This window comes from Phaethon aethereus (genome assembly GCF_964289735.1).
Source record: "Phaethon aethereus genome assembly, chromosome: 13".
Classification (NCBI taxonomy): Eukaryota; Metazoa; Chordata; class Aves; order Phaethontiformes; family Phaethontidae; genus Phaethon; species Phaethon aethereus.
Genome location: NC_138589.1, coordinates 629,999 through 648,335, shown reverse-complemented (window position 1 = coordinate 648,335; position 18,337 = coordinate 629,999). Strand labels below are relative to the sequence as shown.

At 46.4% G+C, this 18,337-nt stretch overlaps 1 protein-coding gene across 1 annotated transcript in view; it reads left to right on the top strand.

Annotated features, from left to right (window-relative positions):
• Positions 1 to 854: 854 nt before the first annotated feature.
• The window catches only part of HYDIN (HYDIN axonemal central pair apparatus protein), a gene marked incomplete at both ends in the record, with an annotated part of 135,442 nt that continues 117,959 nt past the window's right edge, over positions 855 to 18,337 (top strand). Inside the window, 5 exons of the mRNA XM_082005613.1 lie at positions 855 to 974; positions 2,107 to 2,232; positions 4,019 to 4,138; positions 7,002 to 7,136; positions 12,388 to 12,587. Of these exons, the coding sequence (XP_081861739.1) occupies positions 855 to 974; positions 2,107 to 2,232; positions 4,019 to 4,138; positions 7,002 to 7,136; positions 12,388 to 12,587 (701 nt within the window). The remainder of the gene's footprint in view (positions 975 to 2,106; positions 2,233 to 4,018; positions 4,139 to 7,001; positions 7,137 to 12,387; positions 12,588 to 18,337) is intronic.

Here is an 18,337-nt window from a genome sequence, read left to right as displayed (position 1 = left end):
TTTCATGCCTGGAAGGAGTCATATTTGCTGGATAATTTTTGTGACTTAAAACAACCGAATTAGCCTTGAGAAACTGTAGTTCTTAATAGTAGTATTGAACTCTGTGCTCCATTAGTTAGAAACATCACCAGGCTCCTTGCACAAAGGGTGGAGGTTTGGTTTGCAAAGGAGGAAAGTGGTCTGATTTTGTTAATGCTCAGGGCAGTGGCGATCCCTGGGTTTAAGGTTGCTCATAACACTGAGCACTTAGGCTCAGGCACAAAGTCACATCGGGGTCAGCTGCTCTCGCAAAATGAAGCTGCTAAGTGACATTTACCTTCTGTTCCCACCAAGAAAAGCTTTTGAAGAATAATAAAGGACAGTTTGGATATTAATTGGGATTTGGTTAATAATTCCAGTAAATAGGGTTCCAAAAGTAATGGAAGCGGGGGGGAAGGTGAGAAGTGCCGGCAGGCCCTGGTGTGTGTTTGTGGCTCCTGGGTCTGTGCCCACAGCAAAAGGCTGTTTTGGCTCAGGGAATGTTTGTTCTGGGGTTTTACTTCTATGGGTCTTAACTCTGCCACTTAAATATGGTCTAATCATGAAACAGGGTGAGGAGGCTTTATGTTATCTGCTTACGAAGGATGCCCCGGCCTGGAGACACAGGTGTATCCTTCAGGTTTGGCGTCAATGTGTTCAAAAAACGTGTGGATGTGGTGCTTCGGGACATGGTTTAGGGGGCATGGTGGTGTTGGGTTGACGGTTGGGCTTGATGATCTTGAAGGTCCCTTCCAACCTTAATGATTCTGTGATTCTGTAAATGGGATTCTGGATTTTCAAAGTCCCGTTGTTGCTCCTTCCAGGTGAGCTGAGACATGGCCACCGGCAAGATCCATCGGACCGTGGTGTCCTCCAAAACGGCTCATGGGTTCCAGAACAAAGTGATAGCACCTCGTAATCCGAAGCTGGTCAGGGAGGCAGAGGAGCCTGTGACCGTAAGTACCTGCTGGGGCCAGGTAGGAACCGTGTTAAGGCTGGAAACCCCCTCTGTGTCCCTCCCGTTGTCTAGCAGCACTGTGAAGCCGGACACCACCTCCCCATCTCTTTGCTGCCATGCCTCCCTCAGAGGTGGCAATTGTCGTGCAGTGGGGGCCGGACTGCATGCTGCTTTGGGAAAAGTCCAGTATCTTGCCTGGATGTGTCACTGGAGCGAAGTTAAACACGTGGACTGGGCATTGCACTGGAGTAACTGAAGTGTGAGCGTGTGCTGCTTTCCATCCTCATTGCGTGGGCAGTAATATCTTCTGTCACATAGGCAGGCTTGTGAGTGCTGCTCTGACCATGCCTGTCCCCCAGGCAGCTGAGCATGTGGTGGCTGCTCAAACTCTGTCTGAAGACTTGAGAGACATGGCTGCTCCCAGATAGAACAGGTTCTGAAGCAGTTGTATCTTATATCCTATGTGGAGCACAGATCCAGCCCTGCAAACATCAGTGGAGTCAGGGCAATTCCTCCTTCCCATCCACAAATGTCCCCTTTGACTGGAGCTCACCTGACTGGAGATGACCTAGTGTTGAAGGTCTGTTGAGGCGATATCTCTGTATACTTCTGTGGAGGAGTCTGAGGCCAGAAGAGAGAGAACAACCGGTAATTAAAAAGAGATAACTAAAACTTGGACTCATTCCCCTCCACCTCAGTCTTGGCACAATGCTGCTTTTCTGCTTTCCTCCAGTTGACCCAGCAGTGATGTGGCTGTGTGCGTGTTGGTAGTGAGCGTTGTACAAGGATGGGGTTAGGGGATTTCTGAGAACTCCTCCCCGCTCTCTTCAAAGGTCACTGGCTCCATCCAGCAAAACCAAAGAGGAAATGAATACCCGAAGAGCAGAAATCCCCAAACATGTCACATCAAATCATGAAGGAGAAGCTAATGGGACAGATTTGGTTAGAGCATGTGTTCCGCTCCATATCATTAATTTACTGATGTTAAATATTTCAGCAGGTAGCTTACGGGACTTCCAGGACTATCCTAGTGGCTATGATCACAAATTATTTATCAGTGGCACTTGAACAAGAAAAGCCTTTCTGAACAAAGGCATTTCTGGAACTCTTGCTGGTGTTTTGCATTTCAGCTGACTCCCTCTGCCTTCCTGAAGGAGATGTCTCTTACCACCGAGCAGAGGCTGGCCAGCACTCGGGAGATGAGGCGGCCCCAGATTATCCAGCTTCTAGACATGAGTGAAACCTCCCATCAAAAGGTAGCCTTTTCCTGCCCTTTTCCTTGCTGTTTGTGACATTTGAAGAAGGTGCGTTGTTTGTGACGGGCTTGCCTCCAGCTTGTTTAACACCTCGGTGTCTAGGTCCTGTTGTCCTTTCAAACTGCTGCTGGGGGTGGAGTTCATTCTGCCGGGGGAAAGGTAAAATGTTTTTCCCCGGTGAGATGTTGAAATCTCGATCTGTGCTAAGCCAGTATAAATCTCTGAAATTTGCTGGAGTTTAGCTACCGTCGCTGAAGCATGGTGCTGGGGGAAGGCTGGGGCAGGACACAAGGGCATGAGCTTTCCATTTCCCATCCTCCTTCTGAAATAGCCACCTCTTGCTTTGATGTAGTCACTGTCAAATGCTTGGGGTCATAGGGCTCCCTCAATGGTGGCAGTGCTGGCCTTTGAAGACTGAGGGCCTATGGTAGTTACTCAAGGTTTAACAAAACCAGTAGCATTAATGCTTTGGGTTGGAAGAACCTTAAGAGGGTGTTAGGTTTGCAGGAATCACCCCCGGGGAAGAGTGGGGTGGATGTGCTTTATCTGGATCAATGTTTACTTAGATGTATGTTTAAAGCTGCTTTTCTTACCGGACTGCTCAGTATAACACACAGTCCAAACGGGTAGATTACCGAGGTAGGCTGTAGAGTGGAAAATTGCCAGCAAGAGACCTGTAACAAATTGGTTAAGGACTGCCCCAGACAGCACAGGAGGTCAGGAGCGCATCAGATGAGTGCACAAATAACTGGCAGTGTGCTGCAGCTACTGGCTTTAGCATGACCGTGATTTCTGTGGAGAAGGAGACCTGCTAAAGACCTGTGTCTTCAGTGGGAGCAGTGCAGCTGGAAGAGGGGAGACAAAGCAGGCAGGAATTTTCTCAAAGGAATGCCTCTGCTCTGTAAACAGTTGCTGTTGGTGGATATTTTCAGATGTGTTTCTGTGGTGGTATTAAATAAAACAGCAGTAACAGAATACAGTAAAGCATCCATTTAAAGCTGATGGAAAAAGGAGATACCAAGTCCAGTCTTACTCAAGTTGCCCAGTAATGCTGGGAAAAGAGCTGATCCTTATGACCATCCAGCGTTCACCTCATTTGTTTTTCCTACTACTTCCCAGGGAAGTCATCATGCCAAGGAGTCACTATCACTGGTGGCATTCAAAACATGTGTAGATGTGGTACCTGGGGACATGGTTTAGTGGGCATGGTGGTGTTGGGTTGATGGTTGGCCTTGATGATCTTAAAGGTCTTTTCCAACCTTAATGATTCTGTGATTCTACTGTGTTACTTCCTTTTTGGCCTTACCTCCTCCAGTGCTGTTTTCTCCTTACTGGTTTCTAGACTGTCTATCAAAAAAAGCTAGTTGGGGATGTATGGGACTTGGTCTGTCTGTCTCAGTAAAGATATCCCAAAACAGTCTCCTATGGAGTCTAATGCAAATTTTTGTGTTTCACTTGCTCCATGAGTGTTCATGGGGCTCTCAGTAAGAGCTGAGTGACCACATTAACACAGGGCTCTGCTGGCGGTAAGTGCTGCCTTGTACTTTGGAGAAGGAAACCTGGAGAAACACCTACCAGAAGAGCCTGTTAGCTTGAGCCTGCTCAATGTGGTCCAGAAACTTTTGATCAGCCCAGAACGTGAGTGGGTGAGCTACTGTCTCCCTAGAGTGAGCTGGGCAGACATACTCACCAAGAGTGTACTTCACTGGGGATCAATGTAGGATTCTCATTCACGGATCTTTCTCCCAGCAGCTGAACCTCTCACTGCTCTGTCTTTTATCTCCAGTTCTCAGCAGTTGACCTGGAACAGAGCTTGTTTCAGCCTTTCCCATCAGAGGTGGTATTTCAGAGATACGTCCCCTGCGAGGTCTATGAAGTGCCACTGGTTCTGAGGAACAATGACAAGGTAAGTGCTGGGACGCGGAGGTTTAACACCCTGCTGAAAGAGGAGAGTGGCGTAATTCTTGTGGTACGCAGCTTAGCAAGTTATCTGCTGCAGCGCAGCACATCCAGAATAAAAAGTTTTTATTTTGCAGGATGGTGGAAATCTTCCCGTGCTGGGAATTCTCCCCCTGATTTTGTCCATGTGCTGGTGGCATCTAACCCAAACGAGCTTTTCAAGTAGTCACCCTTCCTCTTGGAAGCCTTGGATTGATGGGAATGTTGAGGGCTAGTACAGTTCTTACCTGCTCTTGTGCTTTACCATCATGTCCTGGTGGCTCCTTGGTTAATCTTGTTTTTTGGCAGGGCATCTCTGCCTCTCGCAGCCTGTTTAGCTGCCTCTGCACGGCTTGCTGTTGAAGCACAGGGCTTGAGTCTTCTCCACCTTATGCTGGAATAAGTTATAATTAGTGTCATTAGCACTCCAGGAAAGGTGTTCTGAAACAGCAGTAGAAACAGACTGATTTAGCAGCAGCAGTGGGAGGCCTTTAGGTGCCACTTCAGGCTCCTGCTAAGCTTAACTCTGTTCTGCTTGGGCTTTTCTAAGACAATGTGGCTCTCTGCTTTCCCCGGGCGAACCGCAGCACATCCAGAGTAATGCGCTCTTGAAGGTCTCCACCTTTACTTGAAAAAATTGTGATTCTTTTGAGATTTCCCAAGAAAGTTGAGAAGGGAGAAGTTGAAAAATATCAGCAATTTTCTTCCACCGCAAAGAGGAAAATTGAGACCTTTTGAATTTCAGCAGGGAAAACATTTGCTGGAGTGAGGCATGTGCCAAGAGCAAGCTGCTGGGAAAAAGACAGGAGGGAGGAAGGGAGCTGAGTTAGAAAGTGCTCTGGGAGAGGACATTGTACACGCAAAGGTTTCTCGTGACACCTAACAGTAAGTGTACTGGAAGCAGAGAAAGGTCAGGAAAAGAAAGGTGTAATTAAAGATACTCCTCTAATGGAGAGTAAGATGTATGCATGAGAGGAGGCAGGATGGGAAGATGGAAGCGTACACGAGAGCAGGTGAATTAACCCCCTCTCCGAATATACCTGTTGGGGAAAACAACCAAGTGGATGACAAAAAACTGTCAGGACACATTGCAGGTGGAGGCACAGCAAGAGAAGTCAAAGTATATTCTGACATAACAGGTTTTGACAGGGACATGGCTGAAAATGGAAGACCCTGTGACAAGGAAGGAGGTAGGTGCAGTCCCTCAGTTGTTCATGGAGAATACTGTGCCATTCCCGGTCTGGCGTTTAGCTTGGGCATATTGGAAAGACACAACATGGATACCCATGCCCAAGGGATGCCATTCATGTGGTCCACACTGATTCAGACCACTCTTTGCTGTAGGTATCCTCTTTCCTGAATAAAATGTGCCTCAGTTTCTTTTTCCCTATGGCTCTGCTTTGTTCCCAGTAAGTATTTTGGCTTCAGCTGCTCCGTTACCCATGTGGCGCTTGAAAATGTTTCTTTGCAAAGTACCAGCCAACAGGCAAACAGTTCATTTGCTCTATTCATGCTTCCTCAAGTGGAAAAGAACATCTGCATCAACATTTCTGCCATTCCCAGTAAAAAATAATAAACTTGTACAGCTGCACCTTGGGATTTGTATGCCCTGTAAAGGAGGCAACGTGTGAACTGTTGATTTTTTTTTACCAAGAAAATTTTGAAGCTAGTTAGGCCTCCACCATTGGACAACACTGATGTAAAAGTAAGATCAGCTCTAAGGAAAATCCTTGGCATATTAAAATACACAAAGATAGAGATGATAATCCAGAGGTGGTTATAGTCTAATATTGTTGGCTTTTGGTGATGTCAATCTCCTGTTTTAGACTTTGAGATGCGAGTCAGTGCTCAGGGGTGGGTTTCTGTGTGTTAGAAAACGCCTGTTTGCTGTCTCTGTACTTGTGGTATCCCCAGAGGGTGAAAACTTGCAGTGAGGTGTCTGCAAGGACCCCTGGATGTGGGGAGGAATGCCCAGAAATCTGGCTTGCCTGCACTGGCAGCTGTCACCAGGCAGCAAGAGCCTCCGGAGAGCTGAGATTGGCTTTTAATAACGAAACCATGCTGTGAGTCAGTGCTGGCGATGTATCTCAAGGCAGAAAATGCCTTTGAAACCCAGAACTGATAGGCACAGCCTGGGGGGGTTGTCTGGCTTTCCATTTTTTTGGAAGTCGACTGCTTTTGTCTTCTGCATCAGCCTTTCCTTGTAGAGTACTGCACATGCTGCTTCTTTACAACCCCCTTTAAATTCTCTTACCTGTCTCCTTGTTTCTGGGGTTGTCTCTTTGTTTTCTGATGTTCTTCCTTTGCTCTTCAGCTTGCTTTTGTTCCCAGTAAGCCCACGATGTCTGTGGGTCTCCTTCTCTTGCTGGTCTGCCTGGCTCTGTAGCACCGCAGCTTGACTGCCCCACTCAAACCCAGTATGTTAGAAGTGAATTTCTGCCTTGCCCCAGTATAACAAATAATATTTTGCCTTCAGATAATACATTCCCTCTCTAGAGCCATGGCTGGATATATGCAGGCAGAAGCGTGCAGGTTCTCTGGGCTTGCTGAATACGTGGATGACTTGATTCAGGTATTGTATCTCTATGCTGCTGGTGTCTTCCCTGCTTGGCACTTCTCTCACAGCAGAGCATTGTCCTACTGCCTCTCTCAAGAGCTATTTTCCCCAGGCAGAAGTGATTCCAGTCCACTCTTGTGTATTATGTGCCTGTATCTTCAGAGCTAAAAGTGCTTTGGAAAGGTGGCTAAGGGAAGATGTCACCAGGGCATGGCCGGGTCCCTCCTCATGTTTCCCCAAGTGGCAAAATTATAGTTTCACATCTTTCCTGCAGGTTCCTCGGCTGGTGAAAGTCGTCTTGGAGAGCTCACCTTATTTCAAGTTGATCAGCCCCAATGATGTGTGCCGTAAGGTAGCACCTGGCATGCCTTCAACTTTCCGCATCCTCTTCACCCCTGAGGAGAACAAGGTGAGGCTGGAGGTCCCAAGAGGTTGGTGCCTTCAGTGGAAGCTGAACCTGCAGGGCTGGATTCAGAACAGGGCATCTGGTGTTGGTTTTGAGGAACTGTCCTGGTTTCAGTGGGGTTGTGCTGGATCTAGAACTGGGGGGAAACGCTGTTCCCATAGTGAAGATGGTGCTCTGGAGGCTCTTACAGGTTTCAGACTGGTTTTTATCCTTCAGCACTGGAACATTTAATGTCTGTTGACTTCAGGGGTGAGAGTCTGTGATGGGGAGGCCTCTCAAGGTGTTGGTTTCTAGTATCTGTCCGTTGCTGCATAATTATGGATTTGCTCCACTAATTATAAATACAAAAGTCTGTTTAAAAGTGACTTCTTACTTGGAGGACTCAAAGTAACCCTGACGAGTGAGGACCACCAACTTTGACAACTGGAGTCAGCATAATGTATATCATGGTGGCCACAGTAGGTAGACAGCTGAATATTATCTCTAAAGTTGTCTTTTTTTTTTTTGCACACCGGTTATAGCCCACACCCTGCTGTGAGGTCTACTCTAGGCTGTGGTCGGGCAGCCCGCAACTGGTCACATCTTGGTGTTCCATGGCGCTGCTAGCTGCTGCGGTAGGGACTGATGGGCCCTACTCTCCTTGGTGCTTCCTTGAGCATTCGTGAGGGAAAATGCACACGAAACAGTAGAAAAATAGCAGGGAGGGGTGTTGGTAGGATGTTTAGCCATCTCTCTACTCAATGGTAGGGGGTTTTAATTATTATGGAAAATACTAGAGGAACAAACAGATCCAGAGAGCTTTTCTCTTTCCCATCTGGCAGCCACTTCGCTGCCTCACCCTGGCCTGGAACAAAGACTATGCTTTTTCATGCCCTGTTTTCAAGCCTTGCAGCTGTGCTGTCCCAGAGGATACTTGCCTGCCTGCCATCCAGCCGTGAATCTGGGAGAGAGGGAGCGCTGTGTGCGTGGCAGGGTGCCAGCCTGGCACAGACACTGAGCTCTAGACATCCTTAAACGCAGCAGGAGGTTGGTGTGCTGCGGATGACTTTGAGATACTTGCCTGAAAGAGCATGCACAGGAATAAATGGGCAGGTATACTTTGCAGGCAGACGCAAAACCCCGGGGCCCGTGGCGTGGCCGTGTCTTAGTGCGTGTTACTGAGGTCGCTCCGTCAGCTGGCACCTACTCCGTGCCAAACGTGCAATGCTTTTTCTCGGAGGTTTGAACATCAGTGCTATGGCCCTGGCAGGTCTTGATCCTCAGTCATGCGAAGGGTCAGCGCTGTTATCTGGAGGCTGGTTGATACAGAAAGATTTAGTACGTGGCATGGAAGGGAGGAAGCATTACAGGGAAAAAGGCAAGCTCCTTCCACCAGCATCCTGCTGCCTCCCAGCAGTGTTCTTTGCATGACTTTGTCGGAGAGGCAAGGTTGAGGAATAGCTCTGGGCCAGCTGATGTTTCTGCACCAGGCCAGAGGTGCAAGATCTCTTTGGGCGCAGCTGCTTTCTCATCTTCCGTTTGCTGCTTAGATTTAGTTTAACTCTTTGTCCTATCCTCAAACAGCATGGGTATAGAAAACCAAAGAGGAAATGCCCTGTGGTCTCTAGCTCCCCATGCTTGCGAAATAATCTATTCCTTTGGAGGGACTGAGAAATTATTTAACATCATTAATATTTAGGGTGAAAATTGTGTTGGCCTAGGGCAGTTCTCTGTGCTACCCAAGTGACACAAGAGCTTAATCTCACTGAGCTAAGCTTTGCAAAGTACACTGGTGCCTTTAAAATGTTATTTATTAATAGTGTTCATTTTTGGGGTGGAAGAGGTAAATTGGTGCTGATGAAGGGCGAAGTGCTGCTCTGCAAATTTAGAGGCAGCAGAGCAACACATGAACATCACCACAAATAGAAGTAGGGTGAGAGAACCCCCAAGAGCATGAACGTCCAATACCTTGTCCTTTGTCTTGCCCTTGACCTGGTGAGCGTACGGCGTAGGCAGCTCTGCACAGCTTCAGCGACACCCCGACGGCTTCTGCCAAACTGGGTCCTGTGCTCCTTGCAGGGGTTGTGCAGGGCATCGGAAGAGGGGTGCCTGCCCCTCAGTTGAGGAATCTGTTCTTCCCTGGTGTTAAGTTTGGCTTCAGCAAAGTAATTCCTGATTCACGGGAGTAAAATTGTGGCTAAGCCCTAAATATAAGGACCACAAGAGTTGTTAGTGGCTGAAATGCCATGTGCCATATAGTCCTGTCTTGAAAAATGAGCCGTTTCCTATTGTCTCACAGTCATTTGGGAATGTGCCACATGATTAGACTGTCAGGAGGTAAATAAATAGCTGACATCTCTCTGTTTATTGGCACTTGTGTTATATGAAATGCTAATTTTTCTGCTGGGCAACATTTCCAATTAGTTACTCTTTCTGTTTCTGATTTACACATTTCTGTTTTACGGCTCCGGTTGTACAGCGTGGGTGTTCTCGTGCCACCCTGTGTTCCTGGGTGTCCTTGCATTATGGTCTGACAGTCTGCTGAATTGGAAACCAGTGTGGAGCTGACTGGCAAATAAACAAACGGGTTTACTTACATTTGTGTGTCCTTCAGGCTTATTAATAGATTATTTTAGAGGAAGAAGGAAGCAAGAAGGCTATAAAAACATAGCACAGCTTTATTCCATTTTGTCCTCTTGCTCTTTTCACTGTGGCAATACAACATTTTCAGGCAATGCAAGCTCAGTCTGGGGGGTTTGCAAACTCATTACTGATGCTCAGTGGAGACTGAATTAATGCTCAATGGTTAATATGAAATACGGCAGGACGATGAATTATTGCATTGCTGAAATTAACTCCTTTAAAATTCAATCTAGCCCTGTTAGATGTTTTGTAGCACGCGGAAGCTACTCCGAACATACTTTAAAACGACTCCTGAGAGGAGGAACGGGGCAGAAGATCGAGGCAAATGGCCCTGTGCAAAATGGACCTGGAGCAAAGTCATGGATTTCAAAGCCTGCTATGAATTGGTGGTAGCTGAGGGAGGCAGGAGGAGCGGTACCCCTTCTTGTGTGAAGCATCTTCATCCTCCAGTCTCCCTCCTCTTTTTTTAATCTCTTTTAATGGCCCTTATTTTCCAGCCTTTACGGTATCATGGTTTCAGCAAGGAGCTTTCCCTGCTTGACGAACTATGTTACCTCGTGCTACGAGGATCTTTTCTTTGCAGTTGCCTGCTGCAAGGAATTCAGTGAAGGATTTAGGATCAGTTGTGCAGAAAAACTGACATCTGTTTGCTGGCGTACTGAGCGGTTAGGGTTGGTATGGCTGTGACAGTAATGTGAGCCTGAGTTTGCAAAGAGCCTGAAATGGCATCTCCGATATGAGCAGTTGCTTTAGTTTCAGTGGGTGCTAATTCAAATGCCAGTGGTGACACTTGAAAGGCCAGAGCTTGTAATTTATTGCTTATCCAAGCTGCATAAGTTCTGAGATGATGGTTCCTTGAAGAGGAACCATCCTACAATGATCCCTATGTTCCTTGAAATTGAGAGAAGACTTCTATGAAGGATGAAGATTTTAATGATGATCTATAGCCTGAGGTCCTGGAGTGTGGTTGAAGGGCTGGCATGTGCTGAAGTGCTTTGAGCCAAGCTTTGTATGGGAAGCCATGTCCCAGGGCGTCCCTTGGAGCGGGGGCTCAGCACGCAATGTGCTTGTGCACAAGTGGCAAGAGGCAGCTTTCTGAAGGTCGTGCTTGTCTCTGAGGCCAAATCCTTTTTGCTTTAGCCTTGCCTTCGCATACTTGGAGAAGTTCTGTTCCCCATGCGTTGCTCCGCAGGCAGTCCCAGCGCCTCTCACCAGCGACGGAGCTGCGAAGGCTGCCCGTGCTTGCTTTTGGGTGGACTTATTCCTCGGGCTCTTACTTATGCTGCTTTTGATCCAGTTACTCCTTGGCAATGACAGTGACTCACATTGTTTCCTTTTACTTCCCTCAAATACCTTCAATTGTTGAAGTTTCTTTTTTCTTTATCCCCACCGCTGATCTGAACTCCACGCATCCTCTCGTCTAGCTGGTGTCTGGAAGGGAGAGATAAGTAAATATGGCATGCTGAGACTTAATAAGGCACACAGCTTTCAATTGGATTTACACTGCCTTTGTTAAAGTAGTGTGGCCAAAATACCAAAAAATAAAGCATTCTTCATTTGCTAATGCAGTTTCCGAGGATCTAAACAGTCCAGGACGTGAAGTACCAAGATAATAGGTGCTTTGAATTCCCAGGGGCTGCCTATAGCTTTTATTTTAGAGGGCTTAGGCTGCAAGATTGAGTAGAAAATTGCCAATTCAGAAGGACTTGCTGAAGATGAAACACTCCCCTGAAATGGGATATTCAGTTCTGTAGGTCGTTTGCTGCAGTTCCCTTCCTGTTTTTTTACCTTCCAAATATGAGAAGCAAAAACCCTTTGGCAATTTCCAGTGTGAGTATTTGAGATGCCTAGAAAAAAGAGCCTTTTTTTTTTTTACATCTTGGATGTGACAGCATCTGTTACTGCAATGACAGTTGAGTTTGCTCTAGTAGGGATGTCTGAGCATCTCCTGTTTGCTGTTCCTGACACCTCCTGATAGGGGTTGAATTGTTAGTACTTTTAAGTACTTGTCAAACATGCCTCGAATAGTTTGGGTGTAGAGTTGAGCCGGTCCTGGGGTGGGGGGATGGACCAGATAACCTTTTAAAGGTGTGTGTCCCCAGCCTTGTCCCTGTAGTGCTGTGGGAATGGATGGGAAACACACATGTACCCTACACTCACCTGATGTTAAAGTAATTACTGTGTCCAGCTTGAGTATTTCACCGAAGACTTGACTGACTGCGCGCGTGGCAAAGTCCTTTGGAAAATGGACCTGAGCATCCCCTGCCCAAGCTTCAGTGACATTGCTGGGGGTTAGCGCTGTGGCACAACCAGGTCCTTCGTGGTGCCTCTAATAGTCTGCAGTGGTGATCGAAGCAGGTTCTTGTTACTGCTGTAATCCCTTACCTGAAATGACTCTGTTCTGGTTATCAAAGTATCAGATAATTTTGGTTCTGCCAGCTCGCTGCAAAATCAACGGGGTTTGTTCTTCTTGGCAAGTTAACATGCAAGTCATGCTACTGGAATGAAAGGGCACCAAAGTTAAAAGTACTATTGTGTTATTGAGTGCTACTGTTAATCCTAGAAACCAGCAGTTTTCCCTCTGCCATGGGATGGTCCTAAATGCACTCTGAGGTTGTTTCTTTCCCTGCAGGATTATTTCCACCAGCTCACTTGCATCACAGAAAGGGAAAAGTTTATTGTGCCGATCCGAGCTATAGGTGCCCGCGCTATCCTGGACTTCCCTGACCAGCTGAACTTCTCTGTCTGTCCAGTCAAGTACAGCACCCAGAAAACTCTGCTGGTTCGCAACGTTGGTAATCGGGAGGCTCGCTACTCCATCAGCACTCAGAGGTAAAGGAACTCAATGTCTTACTTGTGCAAAACGCTGTTTTGTGATAGTAGTTGGTACACAGTAACAAAAAGGAACCAGAAGGTCTGAGCTGCTGTATTGCAGCCACAGCTGGAAATGGGCAGGACATGGGGGTTTTGCAGTTGCTTACGGTGTTTTTAAGCATGATGCAACCTCTGATAAAACTCTGCAAGCTGCAGTGACGTTTTATACTGCAGCGGCATCTCCAACACAGCATCTCCCAAGACCAATTCTGTTAGTTTGAAAGAACAAATAAAGGAAGGCAACTTGGGTGCCCATGGGCTGTATAGGATACCATGTGGCAGGTGACGGCTCTAGGAGCTCCGTTCATGTAGACCGAACGCAGTGTTAGGAAAAGGCCAGCTATGAGCTCGTGAAAGAGGTATTTAAGAGTTTATTGCCAGCTATGTCTGCATTAGCAAGTAATTCTGAGCAATTGGAGATCAGTAGGTCAAAGCTGAGGCTACCAAGGCCCTGACAATAACACTGTGTGGTCTAGGAGCTTTGTTTTTGCAGTAAGTTTGGTGTGGTCCCTGGGACCAAATACTCTTAAGTGGTGACGTGCAGGCACTGGCTTCAAAACCGTACTCCAGCCCCAAACCGGAGTGCAGAGATAAACAATGCAGCAAATACCTGGTGCACAGCTTGGGGGCATTTTCTTCTAGAGCTTTCTCTTTCCCAGATTTCCTGGAGAGTGCTAGAGTATGTTAGTGGCTAGCTTGCAACCTGCTGGTGGTAAATACCTTGAACTGGTTACGTACCACTACCGGCTCAATACACCCATTCTCTGGGGGGCCACAAGCACGTGGTATTCTGGTGGTCCCCTCATCAAGTGTCTGCTCTCAGTTGTGTTGCGGACAGCCTGTGCTATTCCTGTTGGTCTCAGAAGACAGTCACCAGTTTTCCAGTTTGAACTGGAAAGGATAATACCTTTTTGACACCGCATCTGCAAGGAAACTGGTTTGGTTGGCTGGTTGGGAGCTGCTTGGTCCCGGAGGTCTCGGTGTAGGAGCTGAGGTCAAGAATGCAGCAAAGACCTGCTGTCTGACTTGAGTTGCCTCAATTTCTTCCCCAGGAAAATAGGGCTCCAAAGAAGACTTTACTTTTCTCCCATGAACTGTGAGGGTCCAAGAGAAGCTTCCACCAAAGCCTGCTGAGGCTATTTAAGCAGACTGCTTCTCTTCACTGTGGAAAATACGTAGGCAGGAGCTTGTAAATAATTTTTCCCCTGGGATTTCCAAATCTAGTTGTCACCACCAAAATAAACACCCAGTAAATGTCTAGCATCTTTTTGCCATATGCATACCAACTATTGAGTGATACAGTGTACGTTAGATCTTGCTTGATAGGGATTTTAAGAATTTCTGAACTTCAGCAATCAAATATTTCAGTCCTGATTTGCAATACAAAAATGAGAAGCATTACAAAAGTTTTATTTCAAACTACACTAAAGTAGAGGTCTGTATTGCATGTGTATGGTGATCAAAAGCTGATGATTTCCCTTGTCAGCTGAGGGCATCTGTCACTCTTCCGTTTCATTATGAACTTTTGAAAGCCAGTTTGGAATTTCAGACAGATGATTTAAATCTCTGAATATAAGCAGTGTTTTATTCTAATTAAGTTGCCCCCACTTTCGTTCAGATTTCTTTTTAAATACTCTGAAGTTTCTGTATTTCTGCTTGCTCTTTTTGCTTTGCCTTCAGTGAAAGGTCATCAAGAATTCTTCATTCAGAACTTTCCTAAAGGTCAAGTTCCTCTAATGCCTGTCCATCTACTGTCCGCCTATACCTATATGCACAGATGCATAGGAAATAGGAGAAATTTGGGGAACATGTGAAATGGAATTGGACTACCTTAGGAGGTAAAATCATAGCATAACTTGGGTTGGAAGGATCTTCTACAGATCATCTGAGCAAACACCCTGCTCAAAGCAAGACCAGCGACAAAGTTTGACCAGGTTTACAGATCAGCCTTCATCTTTCCTTCTCAAGGCTGTACAAACCTATTTATCTCAAGCATCTCCCTGGATGTCCTGTCCTCCAGCCCCTAAGGTTGTCTTCTGTAGAAATGCTCTCTATCCCATCAGTGCCCAGCCTGTACTGCTAGGGGTTATTCCATCCCAAATCCAGGATTTTCCTTTTTCTATCCCTCAACTACATGAAGTTCACATCAGCCTATTTCTCCAGCCTGTGTGGACTCTCTGAACAGCAGCCCAGCCCTCCGGTGTGTTGACTACTCCCCTCAGTTTGTATCCTCCATTCAAAATTTGAGTGTTCCCTCCTGTTGACCAGGTCAGGACATTCCCTTTGCATCCCAAGACCTCAACAACCATGTTCTCCCTATGCGATGAGGCCATGGTGTGCCAGGAGTGGCTATTCCAGCCAGTGCTGGGCGCTGTACTGTGTGATGTGTCATCACTACATTGCACCAACTCTTTTTGCCGAGCGCATCTGGACCCTCTACCATATTTGCCAACTTCCGTGTTCATGACTGAGTCTCCTAATAGCAGCGATCAATGTGTGGTTCCTTGCTGCTTGTGCTATGAGAAGCTGCTCAGACACCTACTGCTGAGGGCCCGGGTGAGCCCGGGTGTTCTAGCAAGCCCAGCAGAAAAGAATTGGCCTCTCAGCTGGCAAGACAAGTTGGCTGGAGAATTGGACCAATACATAGCTCCAAAGGCTAGTAGATCATTAGCTGGCAATTGTCTTTGAACAAAAATATTTACAGAGACTTTCACAAGTGAGGCCATTTTTCCCCCTACTGTTAGGGGATTAATTTCCCTGTTGTAGAGGCTATAACAAAGGCTGCATCATTATTAACAGCAGAGGTAGTGAAGATTTAGTTTAATGTCACTAATTCTTTTGGATGACTTCCATAATAACTTGATGATTCATTATTACCACAGAACACTTAAAACCGTGCTTTGGAAAGGAGTTCTGCTCCCTGTCCTGGAGAGCTTAAAGTGTAAATATGAGATGCAGTAATCAAGAGTTATGCTGAGGAAAGCAGTGCCAGCCTTACAGACTGAAATTCAAGGCTGTTTTAGTCGTATTTGGTGGCCAAGTTAAGCAGCCCAAGTGCAATGTGTGCTTAACTTTTGCTGAGTAAGGATGTGGTATTGGGTTAAAGCCAATCTTAATATCGCATAACAGCTTTGTGTTACGTACAAGCACGCATGTGTGTGAGGGAGGAGGAGTGGAGCAGAAGGGGAGGAGAGGTCTGTCTGCATTTGTAGACCCATCAGCTCTGTCCTTTATTCTCTATCTGTGCAATTGAAACTTTTGTCTTAGTTGCTGCAACTAAGTTGTTTTCTGGCTTGAGCAAATCCAGGCTTTTGCCCATTTGCGAACCAGCTGCAGATGCCACCATTTCCTAGTCCAATGTGCTGCTCGAAGCATTTTCCTTTGCCTCCTTTCTCTGGGTTCCCTTCTCTACGGCATCAAGCGTAACCTACCTGCGTTGGCCTTCCATTCATTTCTCAGCCCACCTCCAATCTGAACCTTTTCTCTCAGTACAGAGAGCTCAGCTCTTGCATCTGGTCACTTTGTGATGACGTTCCCTGCTTGGCACTCACTTGTCAAAGGGCTCTGATATTTGCTGTTGCACATTTCATGCCAGGGAAGAGCTCTGAAGTGAATCCACGGGGCCAATTCAGCATCCTTCTGCTGTTCCCTGTTCAGAGCTCTCCCTTGCCGTGGTGTCTACCAGAAAATACAGCCACATTTTGACTACTTCAAAAGAAAAAAAAAAATCAAACCCAAAGCGCTCCCCATTATGCAGCCTGGCATTGTCTCTCCTCCCTCTGCATGTCCATACCCAGCTCTCAACTGCATAGCTTGGTAATAAAAAAATAATAATAGTATAAATATAGAAAGTCTCTTCCTGTTGTTCTCATTGTTAAGGCAGGATAATGAGTTTCTTCTCCATGACATTCAGGGAGATAAATGTCATTCCAGTACATTTGAGCTGAAAATGGTGCCTGGAAGCAGACCTTGGAGCAGCATGGCCTTTTCCTGACACTACAGACACTGTGCTATGCCATGTTATGGGGCTAGAGAGGACCAGTCTGAGATAAGATCTGTTTAGGAATGTCCCCACCAACCTCCTAAAGCTCAGGAAATTATCCTACAAGGCACAATTGGACCCCCCCCTTGCATCCCTCCCTATAGTACCTGTAGACTACATGGAGGCATGGGATTGAAGAGCTACCGTAGGATGTACAAAGATTATCCAAGGGTACGAAAGTAGAGCCTAGGTGCAGTGAAAGAGGGAAAGATAGAGCTGTGGGATGCTGACTACACAGGATGGAGTTCTGGATGCTTTGATGTAACAGACTAGGTTACCAGAATAGTTAGACTGCTTGACTTCAGCTGCTATACTGCTACTAAAAGTAATATATGTGGAGATTAAATGATGTTTGGGTCTTTCCTGCAAGTAGGTCTTAGCAGACAGATGAGGCAATTCAATCACCCATAGATTTTACTGCCTTTCCTGGGGTTGGAGGTAGCTCTTAATGAAATCGGTTCTCCCGAACTCAAATGATTTTTATAATGCAAATTAAGGCAGCAGTAGACCAAAGAGAAGGTTTGGTTATAGAAGGTAAACATACCGTGGGACTTAAGGAAGGGTTATGGCAGCTTCCTTGCACACTGCTTTTGCTGAGTATATGGTTGCGGGGTAAAAGGTGGGATGGTGGTTTCAGAGCCCCAGTCACAGAATTGCCGGCTTTGTTCACTCATCAGTTGTGTATCTAAATTATGTCAGTATTTGGCCCTGGTATCCTCATGGGACATAACTTTCGCCCAACTCTGTAAAGAAGGGCAGCTCATGCTTGGTGAAAGTAAGCAAGAAGTATATGACAAAAGATACCGTGATGAAATTGCTTGTAAATGTAGTGTTACTCTCTTTCTGAAGGGCAATAATAGGCAAGATCTCAGCAGGTACTGGTAGGAAGGTCTCTCCTAAATTTGGTGTGGCTAGATGAGTTTATACAAGCTGGGGATTGCAAGGTACTGTTGGGAGATCTGGACCTGGGAAAGCTTAGATGTTGTACACTGAAGCAAACATCCAAATGGACGTAGTTAAAAAGCATGTCAGAAGAAAACAAGCTATTAAAAAAAATCCCACCTCCAAACCTTGTCTTCTCAGTCTTCCAGGAACAGTAGTGATTTGTTAAAAGGGTAGATCTAACAGGACCAGAATTTTCTTAAAGAACAGCTCACAATTAATGCATAAAAGGCCAAAGTTTAGCCTGCCAGCTTCATCTCTTGGCAATAGGTTTTATTTGACCATTACAATTTGTCAGGGATGACTCCTCAGCATCTCTTCTTATCTGTAGGCTGCAGGGAACAGCTTAGTGATGTTGACTGAAATTCAGAGGGCTTAAGTTTAACCATGGAGTTTGCATCTTTGAGCCTTGGAGAGCCAGGTCTGTGTGAGGGATAATGAGCTCTTGCACAGCAATAACAGAGTTGTCTTGGGGGTACGGCATGGGCCGGGATGTAGGAGATGCAGTCTGATTTGCGTTCGGCGGCTTAGTCCTGAGAACTGAGCCCTGAACTTGGTTGGATCCTGTTCTTCTGGTAACTTGGTAAAATGAAGATAGCTTCTTTCTCAGGCATCCTCTGAAGTCACCCCCAGGAGTGTTTATTCCCATCCCAGCCCTCTGAGGGCAGGAGAACTTAGATGTCAGAAGGGAGTAGGAAGATGATGAGGCGGGAGGTAGTGCTGA